Source organism: Rhea americana, unplaced genomic scaffold, assembly GCF_003343005.1.
Source record: "Rhea americana isolate MKP2758 unplaced genomic scaffold, rheAme1 scaffold_481, whole genome shotgun sequence".
In the NCBI taxonomy this organism is placed as follows: domain Eukaryota; kingdom Metazoa; phylum Chordata; class Aves; order Rheiformes; family Rheidae; genus Rhea; species Rhea americana.
The window spans coordinates 117,146-131,534 of NW_028186625.1; the positions used below are offsets into that span (position 1 = coordinate 117,146).

The following is a 14,389-nucleotide window of genomic DNA, read 5'->3' on the forward strand; positions in this document are numbered from 1 at the left end:
GCGGCTGCTGTGCTTTAGGAATCTGCAGACACACTGCAAACATCTGCAGAGCAGATCAAGAGCTTGCCCTCGGCTTGTGCAGAGGTTTTCTGCCATCCTTCCAGCTCTGATGGCCTATCACTTCATATTCCTTCCTATATTTCCCAGTTCCCAGGTGGGCTGTGGATCTGGTTTCAGGATCTGGACACAACTTATGGGATGACACATCGGAGCACTGTCCTTTTTTGCTCCTATTTTCCCTCTCTTCTGTGATGCAGCCTCAACAGAAGCTGCTCCTGCCTGGGATGCTCCTGGGATCGGTCCTGTTCATGCTCTTGGTGGGGATGATGAGATAGGGCTTTGTCACAGGGTGCCTACGTGTATTTTTTTCTGTTATTCTGAGCTCAACTTCCTCCTCCAGCCTCCTACTCTCTCTTGGTTCCCCTTCTCAGTTCTATAATTGATAACTCGTATTTATTTCAGTGCTGCCTCTTCCTCTTTTGGGTTTTCTCAGAAGAAAATAAGCAGATTTTCAGGGAATCCATTTAGGTGAGTCAGCTGACAAAGGCCAGCACCTCTGCTTCACCTAGTCATTCCAGCTTCTTCCATAGTCGGGGAATATCTAACCAGCTTGGTCAYTGGAGTCTAGGATACAGTTCATCCCATCCTGGAGAGTCAAAAGGGAGAAATAAGGCATGGTGGACACTTATAATGTAATTTTCCACACCATTATAGATGAGTTTATTTCCCTTCACTGCCTACGAAAGGAGCCCCCATGACTGGAGATGCCACCTATGAGAAGGGGARAAGGTAAGAAAAGCTGCACAGGGTGGGCACACCTCAATTTTGCTGACTCAAAGGTGAATAAATCCAGAAGAACATCTCCACAGAGAGGCAGACAGTGCAAAATAGAAATGGATTTTTATTTAAAAATAAATATCAGAAATACAGTCAGAGAAAGACCAGCTCTCCAAACCAAATCAGGCTTTGCTATTTACGGTGAAAGGCCACCTCCTTCTGCAGAACACTCAGGACCTGCCTCACAACTGACGTCAGAAGGGAACAAAACATGCTAGAAAGTGCTATAGGCTTATCACAAAGATTCAGTCCRTTAAAGGTAAAATAAATAAGTCTTCCCCCATCTCCCTCGAGGTAGCACCCCACCAGCTCAAAGCGGAGAGGGATGTGGCAGCTGAACAGCAAGTTGCCGTTGCGCGYTGCCATCTGTCCTGGATGTCTTTTTGAGATCTCACTGATGGACACCTCAAGGACAGATCCTGAGGGGAGACCTGAATCCCACCCAGTCCAGAGGGGACATTGGCTGCCTTGCCACGGATGGGTCCTCTGAGGGTGGGTGTCGGGTGATTTCTTGCAGGCGCGTCCCTATCCCCATCTTGAACCAGGGCACCACTTTTTCGCTGTTGAATGAGGCTGTAGTATAAACCAAGATGGGCGACTCATCGTCTGTGCTGAAAAATGCCACACGTCCTGCTTCGTAGTCCAGGGAGACCCGTATCCTCCTGGGAAGTGTGTTGAGGTGCAGGTTGGCATGGGGGGATGTAAGAGAATAGTATGCCTCCAGTGCCCAGACCCCTTCCTTGGGGGTCAGGCTGATCTGTCCCTTCCTCTTCACTGATTCTCGGGCCACCCCCAGGGCCCAGACACCTCCCTGCCCCACCTCTACTTCCCAGAAATGCTTCCCTGAGGTGAAGCCCTCGCAGCCCAGCACGCAAGGCTCAAAGTCAAATCTCTCCGGGTTGTCTGGAAGATCCTGCTGTATGAGCTGGCCCCTGGCTTCTTTCTGGTCCTCAGAGAGGTGGAGGTTGGGGTGAGCTGTGGCTGGATCCAGGGTCACGTTTGCTGAAGGACAAGAGACAGAGCTGGAGTATCAGATGTAGGGCATAGCCCTGGGAGATACTCAAGATGTTTCTCCTGCTCCTAGCAGCTGGGATGGTTCCTGCTCTCCTGCCTCTACCACCTCTGGATGTTTCATGGGGGTATACGGGCAGGCCTGGGGCTGGCACCAAAGTGTCATCAGCCATGGGGTCCTCCAGCAGAGAAGCTCCAGGGAGGAAGGGGGAGAGGGCAACCCCAGGAGAAGGGGCAGAGGCATGGGAAGGGCTGGACATTCACAGGCAGGAAAGGGGAGACACAAACACGCAAGTGTGTTTCTCAGGTCTTCCCTTCTGATGGCCTCAGAGGAGCATTTGGGTTCACAGGGCCATATCTCAGCTCCTGGATGTACTAGGAACGTCACAGCATCAAACCGGAGGCACCCTCCCCATCCTTTCCCTTTCCCTCCCTGGGTGACTGCTTTGCTTTTCCAGGGAGTCTTCCACAAGCCATAAATTCAGYCTCTCCCACCCCCATCCCCTGCCAGCCATGGTTGACTTACTTGGCTCTTGCAATTTAAACATCAGGCTGTCTGAAGAGAAGAGAGAGTTCATGGTATCAGCTTTATACATCAGGCAAATTTGCTACAGTTCAGCTTTATTGTTCGGGTTGAGGAGGCAAAAGAGCTGAAGAGAGACTTGGGGAGGGAAATATCAAGGGTGTAAGATCTTGGTGGGCTGTAAAGAGCTTAGGATTACTTGCTCCGGTGCAGGTACTGACCCTGCGACAGCTACACAACTCCACGAGTCAGGCGAGGGGAACCTCCTGGCCGGGCTAAACTCGTCTCAAGCTGGTGAAGAGCCACTGCGAGCAATTTGTCTCGCACGATGCAGCGTTGCTCCCCAGCGCTAGACCCAGGAGGAGCTTAACTGTTCCTCCACTTCGGAGGTGGTGGGACCAACCAACTGCACAAGCTGCTCCATTTCAGTTCGCTTTTCACACGGGACAAGCAGGGCAAGGAGGGGGGAACCTGGCTCGTCTCTGCTTCCCAACCAGTTTGCTTTGCTCTGGGGAAAACTGCCAGTGTCTTTCTCTGATTACAAGTTTCAGCTGCAACAGTTCCTAGATGGATTTTGCATTAGCAGCCGGCACATAAGAACTTTTCCCCCCCCCCCCAGATACAAGGCAAGCGAAGCAACGTGCCCGCTCCTAAGTCTGCTCAGTACCTTGGCATTTCCTCAGTGTGTATCTAACAAGGATGTTTTTCTGAACAAATTCCTCAAGCCTTCTTTCCAGCTCAGGGGAAATCTCCACTGGAGGGTTGAACTTCATCTGCTCGCAGCTGCAGAGAGAGCAAAACCTGCGTGACATATCTGATTGCTCAGCAGTTTATCCTCATTAAGTTATCCAGGAGAAGCTATGGGAGGAGATTGAACCATCAAGCTAAATTTACTTGGGAGCAAACATGAGCCCTCTCCCCCTGCCCTGCTCTTTTGCAGTTTGTTGCCCTCAGGCCCCTCCAAGCAGTTGCAGAATGGGTGGTTTTGAACCCAAAGTGCCACGCTGCAGTCACAGGAGGCCGAGCTGCTGACTGCCTGAATTTGGATTGGAAACTCGACTTCAGGATTCACCCACGTGGCATCCAAAGCTCTCCAAGCATCCCAGAGCGCAGGGGAAAGTGAGAAGGAGCCAAGTACCTACTCAAGAGACTTCTGATCTCCTAGAGGAGAGAGAGAGAGAGGGAGAGAAGAGACAGTTAGGGAAGAGGAATGCTAAACATTATTCTTCTTACAAAGTTTACGTATTTTGATGGCAATATAACAGCAAAGAAAGACCCTGCCTGTGGCATGATGCTTGCAGCATTCAAGAACAAACCAAGGAAATCATATGCAGCCACCACAGGGTTTGCCAATTAATGCTCTGGAGGGACTGGATCTGGACTCCCAGGACTCACCCTTCGCTCTGTTCCTACTTCTCCCACCAGCCTGGATGCTCTGGGCTCTCACCTGCAGGAATTTGCTTGCTGGTTGCTGGAATTTCCCCTCCATCTCCCAGATCAGGGTGTCGAGGTGGGACACCTCCTCTGTGATCTTTGTGGTGGCTTCCTCCTGGAGTTTTGTGATGGCCTTGTTCAGGTCTGCCAGCTGGGTCAGAAGGAGGCGCTCTTGGGCCTTCAAAAACTGGTGCAAATGCTCAAATTCACAGACTATCTTTTTCCCTTCATCTTTGGTTTTCTCCTGCCAGGATCAGAGATGGAGACCAAAGGGATGAAAGAGCAACAGGAGACTTCCCCACACAGCAGAAGAAATGCCGAGGCAGCCTTTAAAAACCCCTCTCACTGCACCCAAGAGAAAACATACTTCAAGGCCATCAGTGGGGGCAGAGGTGGCACGTCCTCAGATGCCCGTGACATCACACCCAGGGATGTGAGGGTGAATTTACACCAAACAAGACAAAACCATCTTACTGGAGATTTTGGTGATACCAGGGACTATTCAGGAAGTGCAGCCTCAAAACGAAACCAAAAGGGAGGATCCAAATTGGAGGGAGGTATACAGAGTTTAAGGGGGGGAAAAAAAAACCTTACAGCCCATCTCTCTACACCAGCCTTGGGGACAACCTACAAGTTGTTCCCTCAGCTCTGTGCCTCCTTGCAGAGTCAGGGCAGCCCCGCTAACGAAAGCTGCAATATTATCTCCCCAACACAGGGACTGCAGGCTCCAGCTGCCTTGAAACCCTGGCAGATAAGGCCAAGGTTGGCCAGGGCCCAGCACGAACTGCAAATCGCTTTGCGAGGGGGAAGGGAGCCAAGTCAACCGCTGCTCCAATGGCCAGCGAAGAGGGCCGGGAGATAAGACAGCAGGATGGTTTGGTTCCCCTGCTTGTTGCTCCCAACCTGCCCCTTCTTCAAGGGTTTAATTGCGTCTGCTCCTCCCCAGAGCAAGGCAAGGGTTGAGAACACCAAATATACCAGATCTGGCCTCAAAATACACCTGCAGCATGACCTCAGTGTGGGGTGGGTGGAGAGAGGCAGAGACCTTCCTCCAGGCTCCTGCTGAGGGGCACCTACCAAATATGAGCTCTTCCTTTCTCCACATTTTCTGTTTCCCAGGAATTTTTCTCTCTCCTCCTTGAATGCCTGCAGACAGGTCTGGATTTTTCCCTGAGCAAAAAGAAAAGACGTTCTTCAAAAGGATGAGAAAAATCCTTTTCCGCCAATTAAAATTGTCTTGTATGAGCTAGAAGATGCTTTGTCTAAACCCTCCGTGGATGTTTCCGCCGTGCGTTTACAAGTGCTCTCTGAACCCAAATAAACTTTCGGCATCGACAACGCCCCGCAGCAAGCAGTCCCTCCTACGAACTATGTGCTGCGTTGCTCCCTGCGGTCTTGCAACGTGCTTGAGTGGCTCTGCCTATCCGGAACTAGAGAAACAAGGAATGGAGGAACGAAGAAGCAACATTGCCTTCAAGAGCTGATTTAATCGCATTGGAATAGATTAGGAATTCTTAGGCACTTTCACGTATTTTGAATATTTATCGTTGTCAATATTTCAGTAAGATTAAGTCAACAAGGGAGTTTAGAAAAAGGCTAAAGATTTTTTTTTTCTTCCTTCCAGGCTATTGGCAAAGATCAATAAATGAAAGGGGGGAAAAATCCACCTTGTGAAAAAAACAGATGTCCTTGTTACGAAAATGCAAACGGGCGAGTGACACCCAAAGATCGGTGCGCAGAAAGCGGATGCGCCCGAGCTGCCGCACTTTGCCCCCGGCAAGGGCTTTTTCCCGAGGTGGAAAGGCTCCAGCCTGTACCTTGTACTCCTGGGCGGCCTCTTCGACGGGAACCACCGTGTGAAAGCGGTGAGCCTGGGAGCGGTCGCACACCACGCAGATGGGCTTTTGGTCCTCTTTGCAGAAGAGCTTCAGAGCCTCCTGGTGCTCCTTGCACAAGCTCTCCCAACCCGCTGTGCCCCTGGCTGCCCGCAGGCTCAGCTGCCTGGCGATTTCGGCAATATTCGCCAGCTCCCTGCTGGGTCGGAAACTCTTCTGCCGAGCTGTCTGCCTGCACTGAGGGCAGGAGAAATTCGTCTCCAGCCCTTCCCAGCAGCAGGCGATGCAGGCGCGGCAGAAGTTGTGGCCGCAGTGGATGGAGACGGGGTCTTGGAAATACTCCAGGCAGATGGAGCAGGAGGCTTCTCTGTGCAGGTTTTCAGCAGGGCTCTGCGTCTCCATGGCTCTCGCCAACCTACCTCCGAGGGAAGAGCGGACGAGTTTCGCTTTGCGGGAGGAAGGAGAAGTCGGGGGCGTTCCACTTTCTAGCATGGACATTTTCTCGTTGCAAAGCGGGGAAATAAACCCCACCCCTTCGTGCCGCAAAACCGTGAGCATGGCTTGGAGAACAGCAAGAACGGGGCAAGCGTGTGAGATAATTCCTCCTAGCAGGCAGCCAGCCTCGCAACGTTTTCAGTTTGGTGGCTTTGAGACAGATGCAGTCTGGCAAATAGGATGCTGGAGGGCAGGGCTGCTGTGCAGAGGGACCATAACAGGCTGGAGAAATGCGTGGGCAGAAACCTCATGAAATCCCAAGACAGCAAATGCAAACACCGGCCGCTGGAAGCGGGATAACCTCCTGCAACAGGACGGCAGGGTGGCAGAAAAGGACTTTGGGGTCTTGGAGGCCAGCAGTTGTCCGTGAGTCAGCAGCGGGCCCTTGCACTGAAGATACTAACTGCTTATGGGGCTGCTTTAGCTGCAGTGCAGGGAGAGGGGAGGGATATTTTTCACCCTCTGTCAGCACTTTAGGGGCCTCATGCGGACACCGGCTCCAGTTTGGGGTTCTCCAGTACAACACAGACTGGGACAGGGTGCAGCGAACCCAGGAGATGCCTCCAAGCTGGTGGAGGCTGGAGCCTCAGGGTGGATGGGAAGAGCCTGAGGGTGCAGGTTTTGCCCAGCCTGGAGAGAAGAGGGATCAAATTGCTGTCTGCAACCTCGTGGGATTATAAAGCTGGAGCCACACGTCAAAGCTCTCCACCCTCTCCGTGCCACTCATGATGGCCTGTTAGTTGTGTAATTGCCCCTTTCATCTGCATCTAGGCCATGGGTAGAGGGGTGGGTGAAGGTCCTTGTTGAGGCTCGTCAGGGCAATTAAAGCCTATTAGTGCCCTCAGGGCCCTGATAGTGAGACCCACTCCGGGAATCAGGACCCACAGAGCCGTTTCCAGCCCCTATGTTTCTCGCGCCCTGTATTTGTCCTGCTGTTTGTTGTTTTTGATGGTGCAGAAAAAGGCGGTTCACTAGGTGTTGGAGATCATCTTCCTGTACAAGGGGGTTTGGAGAGGAATGAGGATGCTTTTCCCTTTGCCCAGTTATTTTCAAAGAAAACCCACCAAAGAAAAGGCAAACAAACACAGCAGTTGTGCATTCGCTTTTAATTCACCACCAGGGTAAATTTGAAGGCATCTAGGAAGAGTCATTTAGTGATGAAAAGAGCAAAATGTGCTTTAAGGGCTGGAAACAGTCCCATTTTCCATGAAAGGGGAAAAAGCTGAACATGGCTATCTAATCTGAGGCTTAGGCTGGGGAGAAGGGGCTGCCCTTGGGATGGGGCAGGTGCCTGCAGCTATATTTTGCATTAAACACAGAAGCAGTCATCGAGGCCGGGATCCACCCCAGGGCTCCCCTGTCCGTCGGCTCCTTTGCTAGGCTGGGGCTGGTGGGTGATCTCCCTGGCCCCACCGATCTCCCTCTGCGCTTGGGGGCTGTGTTCAGCAAGAAGAAAGCTGGCTCCTTCTCCAACCATTGGCAGGGAGGGATGGTTCTCAGGCTACCCCAGGATTTTTTTTATTCTTCTGTGCTTCAGGGAAAAAGTTTGGGGGGTGAGAGACCTTCCATGCCATGAASCAGGGGTAGATTTTTCTGCTCTTCAAACGAAGTCCATGGGAAAGCAAAGATCTGAGCCTTTCTAACAGCACCAAAAAACACCACCGTCCCTTTCTGGCAGTCCAGGGGGATCCGTGTTCACTGGGGGACCCTGCTTAGGGCCAAGGGGGTGGCAAAAGGAGAGGTCAGAGCCTGGCACYGGCCTCCGGTGTGCCACAGTGCCCACATGCCGCTTTCGGGTTTCAGGGAAACCCAAGCGAAGCTTCTTCACTGACTCCCTGGCCACCCTGATCGCCCACGCTTCCCATGCCTCCACGTCCACCTGCCGTGTGGTGGACGTGGCCTTGGAGCTGAGCACATGAGGCGGATTTCGAACCTCTGAAGGCCAGAGGGTAGAACGCCTTGCAGTCTTCCCAGCGCGTCGTCTTGCAGCCCTCCAACGGGAACAGGTTGGGATTGGCCATGCTCGGGTCCAGCATCACTTGCACTAGAAGCCAGATCACATTGACTGCGTTGATATCCAGAACCAGGGCTCTTTCTCTCCCTTCCCACCCAGGCGGGACTCTCCCATCCCTCTGGGTTGGCCTCAGGGCAWTGCCTCTTGGTGGGGCCAGGAAGGGAAAAGGAGGAAAGGAGCCAAATGGGGAAGCTGAGGTTAATCTTCTGTGGCAATGGGGCTTGTTTTACTACACCTTTGGATTTGGTGCACTGGAGGGCAGGTGTTTGGTTCACTTGCTAAACGCAGTTTGTGCTCCAGTAGGTCTAGAGGGAAGACAAAGAGAAAAGTGTGAGAGGCAGAAAGAGCAGTCGGGCTGATCCTGGATTTCTGCAAAAATCCAGAGCGCCAGAAACAAACCGAGTAGAGAAACTTCAGGACAGAGAGAAGAAATTTGGAACTGCACATACAAAATTCACCCATGCACTGAAGGGCTGATACGAAGAAGATGAACGCAGTGATGGTTTGGAGCACGTCTGCGGTGAGAGGAGCACAAGACAGCAGCAAAACATTGTCCCCACRTTTTTAATCTGAAATACGTGGGACTAATGTAAAAGGTAACGACAGCAGCAGGTGAAAACCAGCAGACTGACTAGCATTTGCTGCTCATCTGCAGTCTAATGACTTTGTCTTGAAAAATGCCCCTGTTCAACAGCTAGGATGTGTATCTTTGGTCTTAGCCCACCTTTCTCTGCCACAAAACTTGATGGGATTTTCCCTTCTGGACCTGCGCACAGTACCTTGGAATTCCTCCATAAGCTTCTTGATGGCTGAGGTGTTCTTTGAGAGATCACAGAATTTCTTTACTAGCTCAGGGGAAAATTCTCGTGGCTGCTCGATCTTCTCCCTCTCACATCTGGAGGGAAAGAGATGATTTTATCAGCATCTGAGAGGAAGAACTGGTAGAGGCAGATGACAGACCTCCACCACAGAGCACATTAGAGAGGACAAATCTCACACAACACCATCACAGATCACCCCAAGAGATGTTCATTGATTTGCTTCAGCTCCAGCCTTGTGAAAGGACAGGATATGTCAGGGCCCTGAGGCACTAATAGGCATTAATGGCCCTGAGCAGCCTCACCTAGGACTCACACCCTGCCCAYGGTCCTAGGCTCTACTTATGCTCAGCCCTGGGCTCTTACTCCCTTCCCACCTCTGTTGGAGGAGGACTGCTCTGTAGCCTAGTCCCAGCTGCGTCTGGCTATGGACTCTGCTGATCTGGACCCTGGCCCTGGGCTCAGGGCAGCCCTGCTCACCTTGCTCAGGTACCATGGGGTAGGTCCTGGTGGGGGAGACCCCTGCCTTGCTAGCTGGGTGGATTCCTTCATCCTAGTTCAACCCGTACAGGTCGCTAGGCCACCAGTTGCCCATATTTCTGAACATTGGTGGCCTTACGGTTTATCATTAATTGGCTAGAGATGAAGAGTTTTCCTGCCAAACCCTGGTGTCCTCAGTGAAGTCCCAAGTCCCAGGGCTATGTTACAAGGAACCATTCCTCTCAGAAGGGCTGTCCTGCCCTCACACACTTCCTCCTAGTATCCTGCCAAGAAGCTGCTCTAATACGGTGAAATCTTGACAGAAGAAGGGCCACATACCTGCTCAAGGTGTTTCTGATGTCCTAGATGGGAGAGAAAAAGAGACTTTAGTGTTCTGGTATATCTTTMCTTGGAGTATTAGGAGTCATACCATAATGAAGTCCCACTTTTAGTGCATTGAGTTGTAAAAGAAAGGGCTGAGGAACAAACTGGCGCTCAGCCAGTGCCATACCAGCTCACGGGGGATTCTCCAAGGGCCCGGGACCTCACCTGCAGGAGCTCGCATGCTGGCTGCTGGCATTTCATCTCCATCTCTTCGATCAGCGTGCTGAGGCCTGCAGTCTTCTCTAAAAGCCCACTGAGAACTTCTTTCTCTGATTTCAGTATCTCCTTATCTAGCTGCTCCAGATGGGCCAGCAAAAGCAGTTCTTGCTTCTCCAGAAACTTGTGCAGCTGCTTAAACTCAGTGATAATCTTCTGTCTCTCAGCTTCTCTCTTCTTCTGCATGGGACAAGCCGAAACAGACTAAAAACAGGGAAAGCAGAGAGCAGGACAAGAACCTCAAGAGACGGTGGTTGCTCATTTGATGGTGAGTTCCACCAAAAAGATGCGCTCAGGGAAAGGTACAGATGCATTCCCCTTCCCTGCATCCCTTGAGCATTGCCCACCCATGGGAGAGAGGAAGAGGAGATATTCTTCCTCTTCTCCCCATCCTCTGCCAGGGAAAACTGATTGAGCACCTACAATGTAGGCCTGGACTCTGCGTTCTCCAGCCATCCTAGAAGCTTGAAGTATCTCTTGCTCTTCTTTCAGAGCCCGAAGTCGTATCTGAATTTGTTCCTGAGATGAAAGAAATAAGYTTTGTTGTTGTTTGACATCTGTGCCTGGCATCAGAGGTGTGACCTCTGCTACTGTGTCCTSGGCCACAGCTGGCTCGAAACTCATGCTGGGTCTTTCCAACTTCTTTATTTAGCAGGAAATGGAAAGAGGGTTTGTCTCAGCTGCCCGCAGGGCCAGTGCTGTTGGAAAGTACCTTGTGAAGGGCCAAGTCAGGAAAGGAAAAGGGCAATGCAAGCTCATTCCAGGTTGCAAGCAAACGAGCTGAGTTTTCACATCTCACACCAGCTGGTCTGCAGCAGCAGGAGGYAAGAGATTGCTCTGACAACTGCACCTGCTGCTGACATAAAGTTTTGGTCTTTGGAGAATGGTATTTTGGTGTGAGTAGAGCCATCTGGCTGGGAGAAAAGCACCTTTGAAAAGCATTTTTCCCATCAGATTTTTTTCTCTTGCAGAAATTAGCTCAGAAGTTAGTAATTGATTTAAAAGCTTTAGAATTAAAAGAAAGGATGCAAAGAAGCAGCTGAGGGGAAAGTTTGAAAAAAGTCACTTTCTTTAGAAATTCAATCCTGGTTGCTGATCTCACAGGTCTGGGCATAACTTGTCACGTTCAGCTGAAAGAAATAATGGGGATCTCTTGCCTCCTTCACAACRCTGCTTTTGAGAAGAGTTTTGCGATACCTGTAGCTGTTGTAATGCTATTAACCTCCCACTTTAAACAAGGTTGGAGGGATTTCTGGGAACTGTGGGGTAGGGAGAGGGCTGAGGAGCTCTTAGCTTTCTTACTTCCTACTTATCTTCAGCAGATCTGATCTCGATAGGGGACCCACATCCCGGTGGAAAGAGCTGTTTACGATTGCTGAATAAGCAAACCTGCGTGAGTCTCAGAAAACCCCTGGAGTTGCAAACAACGAGGCTGAAAGGTTATTTGGGAGTCACGCTGGTGAGGAAGCATACGCATCTGCTCTGTTTTTACTTTTCCTGTGTCTCTGCTCTTGGCTTTGGTCAGAGAGGGAACACTGGGAGAGATGGTCCCTTCGTCCCCGAAGGCAGGTGCTCGTACGGCCACCTCTGCCTGTGAACAGGTGATGCCACCGCAGCATTTGGTGTCGGGTGACAGGGATGGGTGAGCCCACAGGTGGTTTATCGCACAGTCCAGAGGCCATGCAGGTATCGGTGGCCACCAAGAGCAGCAACACAGGGAACGACTGGCTCTTTGCACGCCGATGCACCCATAAAGCCCTCACCTTGTACTCCTGGGCAGCCTCATCCACGGGAACCACCGAATGGCTACGGTGAACCTTGGACCTGTCGCACACCACACAGATAAGCATTTGCTCCTCTTCGCAGAAGAGCTTCAGGACCTCTTGGTGCTTCTTGCACAAGTTTCCCCCTCTGACCGTCTGCAGGCTCAGGTGCTTGGTCACTTCTATGATACTGGCCAGCTCTCGGTTGGGCCGGAGGCTTTTCTTGGGCACTGTCTTCCTGCACTGGGGGCAGGAGAAGTTTGCCGTCAGACCCTCCCAGCATCGCGTGATGCAGACGCGGCAAAAGCTGTGCCCGCAGTGGATRGACACAGGGTCCTGGAAAACTTCCAGGCAGATGGAGCAGGAGGCTTCATCTCGGAGGCTTTCTGCAGAGATCTTAGCTGCCATGGCTCCCAAGGAGGGTAACCCGTTTGTTTCACTTTGAGGGAGTCTGAAAAGTGGAGAGAGATTTCGCCTTCTGACTCTAAGCCATTGACCAAGTTGAGATCYAGCCCCTTTCTCCAAGGGCTTTAGGCAGTAGAATTACATATGCTGCTTACCTGGTGCTGGAAAGTAGTAGTTAGTCATTAGAGACAACTGGGGAGGAARAGAAGTGGAGATGCCCATCCCATTTTTACCCTGCCCCTCAAATATATTTTTGCTTTTCCCAAAGGCACTTGGATCTGCAGTCTCCAGAAACCATTCCTACAAGCCAGTAGAGAGCCCTGTGGATTTGGCAACATGCATTAGCAGCTAGAGCAGGAGTTTCGCATCCGCCAACAGGCRCTTGAGAGAGGTTGAGCCTTCCCAGCTGTCTTCTGGACACCAAAGAAGTTTCTCTGCCTCTCCTGACCCCTGTAATACCAGCTTTGTGCCTGCGGTGAGGTGGGACATGAGGCCAACACCCTTCAGAGACTGTGCTATGGATCAAAGACACTTGTATGTCCCTGGAGATTGGTGGTGCCTTCAAGAACTAGCAAGGTCCTAGCAGCTTCYCTGGTCTGCAGCCACATGGCTGATAGTCCAGACTGATGCTTTTCSTCTTTGCTCTTTAAACGCCTTTGCATGTTAAAATTATTGTCCCTTCTCCCCAGTTTCATTCATTTGCCCTAATCCTTCAACTCTTTTCCAGTCCAGCTGGTTTTCAGGCTTGTAACCCCAGAAGAGTCATTGCTACTCTGAGCCCTCTCCTCCCATCATATCTGCATCAAGTCTGTGATGAAACGAGARAGGCCTCGTTATTGCTGCCACTTTTATGAGCTTTCCAAAAAGGGACAGGTCAAGAGAGGGCAGCACAGCCACACGAATTTGCCAGGCTGACGGTGGGTCTGGCCACTGTTTTTCTAGCATCTGTCCAACAGGAAAGAAAATAGCCCTTTAAAAATATAAAGATGCTTTAATASAGTCATTTTCATACTGTAAAATAGATATAAAAGTGCTTAATAAGCTCCCCGCCCCAAAAGCATGACCAAAATTTCCAGAAAGGCAGAGTTTCTCCCACCCCACAACTCTGAGATTGCAGCTGAAATTCATGGGGTTCAATGCTAGAGCCTTAAAACGTCAAAATTGTTCTCAATTCTGTGAATTTTGGCTTGTGGACGGCCTCAGTGGACAAAACAGGTATTGCTGCAGATGAGCGATGCACTTCACTCGTAAGAGAGAAGCGGCAAAATATTTTATTGATATAAGGCAGTGGTTTGACAAAGTTCAGTGGAAAGACAGACAGCGGTTTAACAGGATTCGATGGCGAATTTACTGCATCGAGGACAGGGTCAGACGAGCTCATCGAGGAGACCCTCCCGTTGAGTCGTGAGGTTCAGAGCGGACCCCTTGCTTTCCCRGCTCCTTCTCAAAGGAGTCTGGGTGCAGCTGGATCCAGTCTTAGTCCCAGACTTGGTCAACAGTTTATAGCTAAAGGATTATGAGCACAAGCAATCCCAAATGCAGCTTGGCAAAGTTTGCAAAGTTTCAGCATGCTGTTAGCCTCTTACCAAGGATCTGCCGCGGGTGAGGGATCTCTTGACCTCGAGGAGCAGCCTTGAGAGGCGTCCCTTGCTCAAGGGGAGATGCTGGCACGCAGCCCACTGCCGTGCAGGAGAGCTCAACGGGCTCGAGGCTGTAGCRCTGGTTAGGAGCATGGAGTTTGACTCACGGTCACACGGTATCTGGTGTGAAGATCCACCTTTTTGCTGACTTCATGCTGCACTGGGGAAAATAAACTTTTTTTTTTTTTTTCTGGCTGATCTCGTGCTCATTTCTGGCCTCACCAGTTGCAGCCAACATTGCCTAGCTCCTCCTGGTCAACCCTGGGTGCTGTCAGTTATTTGCAGGCAGCTGGGGCCYGAGATAACTCGGGAGTATCTATTTTTCCTTCCCAATAGCTAAGCYGGCAGCCAGAGAGCCACCTTCTTCAGCCCAGAAGAAACACCAGCGTTAAATATCAGCTGTTCAAGGTAAGGCAGACTGGAAATCATGGGAGAAGAGTAGCACAGATCAGTCAGCAATGAAAAAAAGTGTCCCCGGCACTATTGCACAGATCATAGGCTTCGTTTTCCTGCTAATCCCAGGATGATATATCC

The 14,389-nt window shown here is 51.0% G+C and overlaps 2 protein-coding genes across 12 annotated transcripts; both read right to left on the reverse strand.

The window, feature by feature from the left end:
- Positions 1 to 881: 881 nt before the first annotated feature.
- LOC146589044 (E3 ubiquitin-protein ligase TRIM39-like) lies at positions 882 to 6,578 on the reverse strand. 2 transcript variants are annotated; one of them, XM_085316930.1, is made up of 7 exons: positions 5,623 to 6,578; positions 4,883 to 4,975; positions 3,819 to 4,049; positions 3,510 to 3,532; positions 3,039 to 3,154; positions 2,375 to 2,404; positions 882 to 1,839 (listed from the first exon to the last, which is right to left on the reverse strand). In XM_085316930.1, exons 1-7 carry the CDS (start codon positions 6,196 to 6,198, stop codon positions 1,244 to 1,246), a joined length of 1,665 nt encoding a protein of 554 aa, XP_085173056.1. In that variant the 5' UTR covers positions 6,199 to 6,578; the 3' UTR covers positions 882 to 1,243. The 2 variants fall into 2 exon arrangements, with proteins under 2 accessions (XP_085173056.1, XP_085173057.1); XM_085316931.1 differs by lacking the exon at positions 2,375 to 2,404.
- Positions 6,579 to 7,222: 644 nt separating this feature from the next.
- LOC146589045 (zinc finger protein RFP-like) lies at positions 7,223 to 14,335 on the reverse strand. 10 transcript variants are annotated; one of them, XM_085316954.1, is made up of 8 exons: positions 13,802 to 14,335; positions 11,811 to 12,053; positions 10,471 to 10,566; positions 9,997 to 10,251; positions 9,787 to 9,809; positions 8,929 to 9,044; positions 8,385 to 8,454; positions 7,223 to 8,179 (listed from the first exon to the last, which is right to left on the reverse strand). In XM_085316954.1, exons 1-8 carry the CDS (start codon positions 13,946 to 13,948, stop codon positions 7,960 to 7,962), a joined length of 1,170 nt encoding a protein of 389 aa, XP_085173080.1. In that variant the 5' UTR covers positions 13,949 to 14,335; the 3' UTR covers positions 7,223 to 7,959. The 10 variants fall into 10 exon arrangements, 9 of the variants coding, with proteins under 9 accessions (XP_085173080.1, XP_085173075.1, XP_085173076.1 ...); XM_085316949.1 differs by having other exon boundaries at positions 11,811 to 12,261; positions 12,371 to 13,895; XM_085316950.1 differs by having other exon boundaries at positions 11,811 to 12,261; positions 13,802 to 13,893.
- Between the last annotated feature and the right edge of the window lie 54 nt (positions 14,336 to 14,389).

Bases quoted from the DNA above. Each gene is read 5' to 3' on its own strand.
- LOC146589044 (XM_085316930.1), bottom strand. From the start codon at position 6,198: ATGCTCACGGTTTTGCGGCACGAAGGGGTGGGGTTTATTTCCCCGCTT. The intron at 3,533-3,818 runs GTGAGAGCCCAG...TCTCTCCTCTAG, and splicing joins CAGCAAGCAAATTCCTGCAG to GAGATCAGAAGTCTCTTGAG. The intron at 1,840-2,374 runs GTAAGTCAACCA...CTTGTCCTTCAG, and splicing joins GTTTAAATTGCAAGAGCCAA to CAAACGTGACCCTGGATCCA.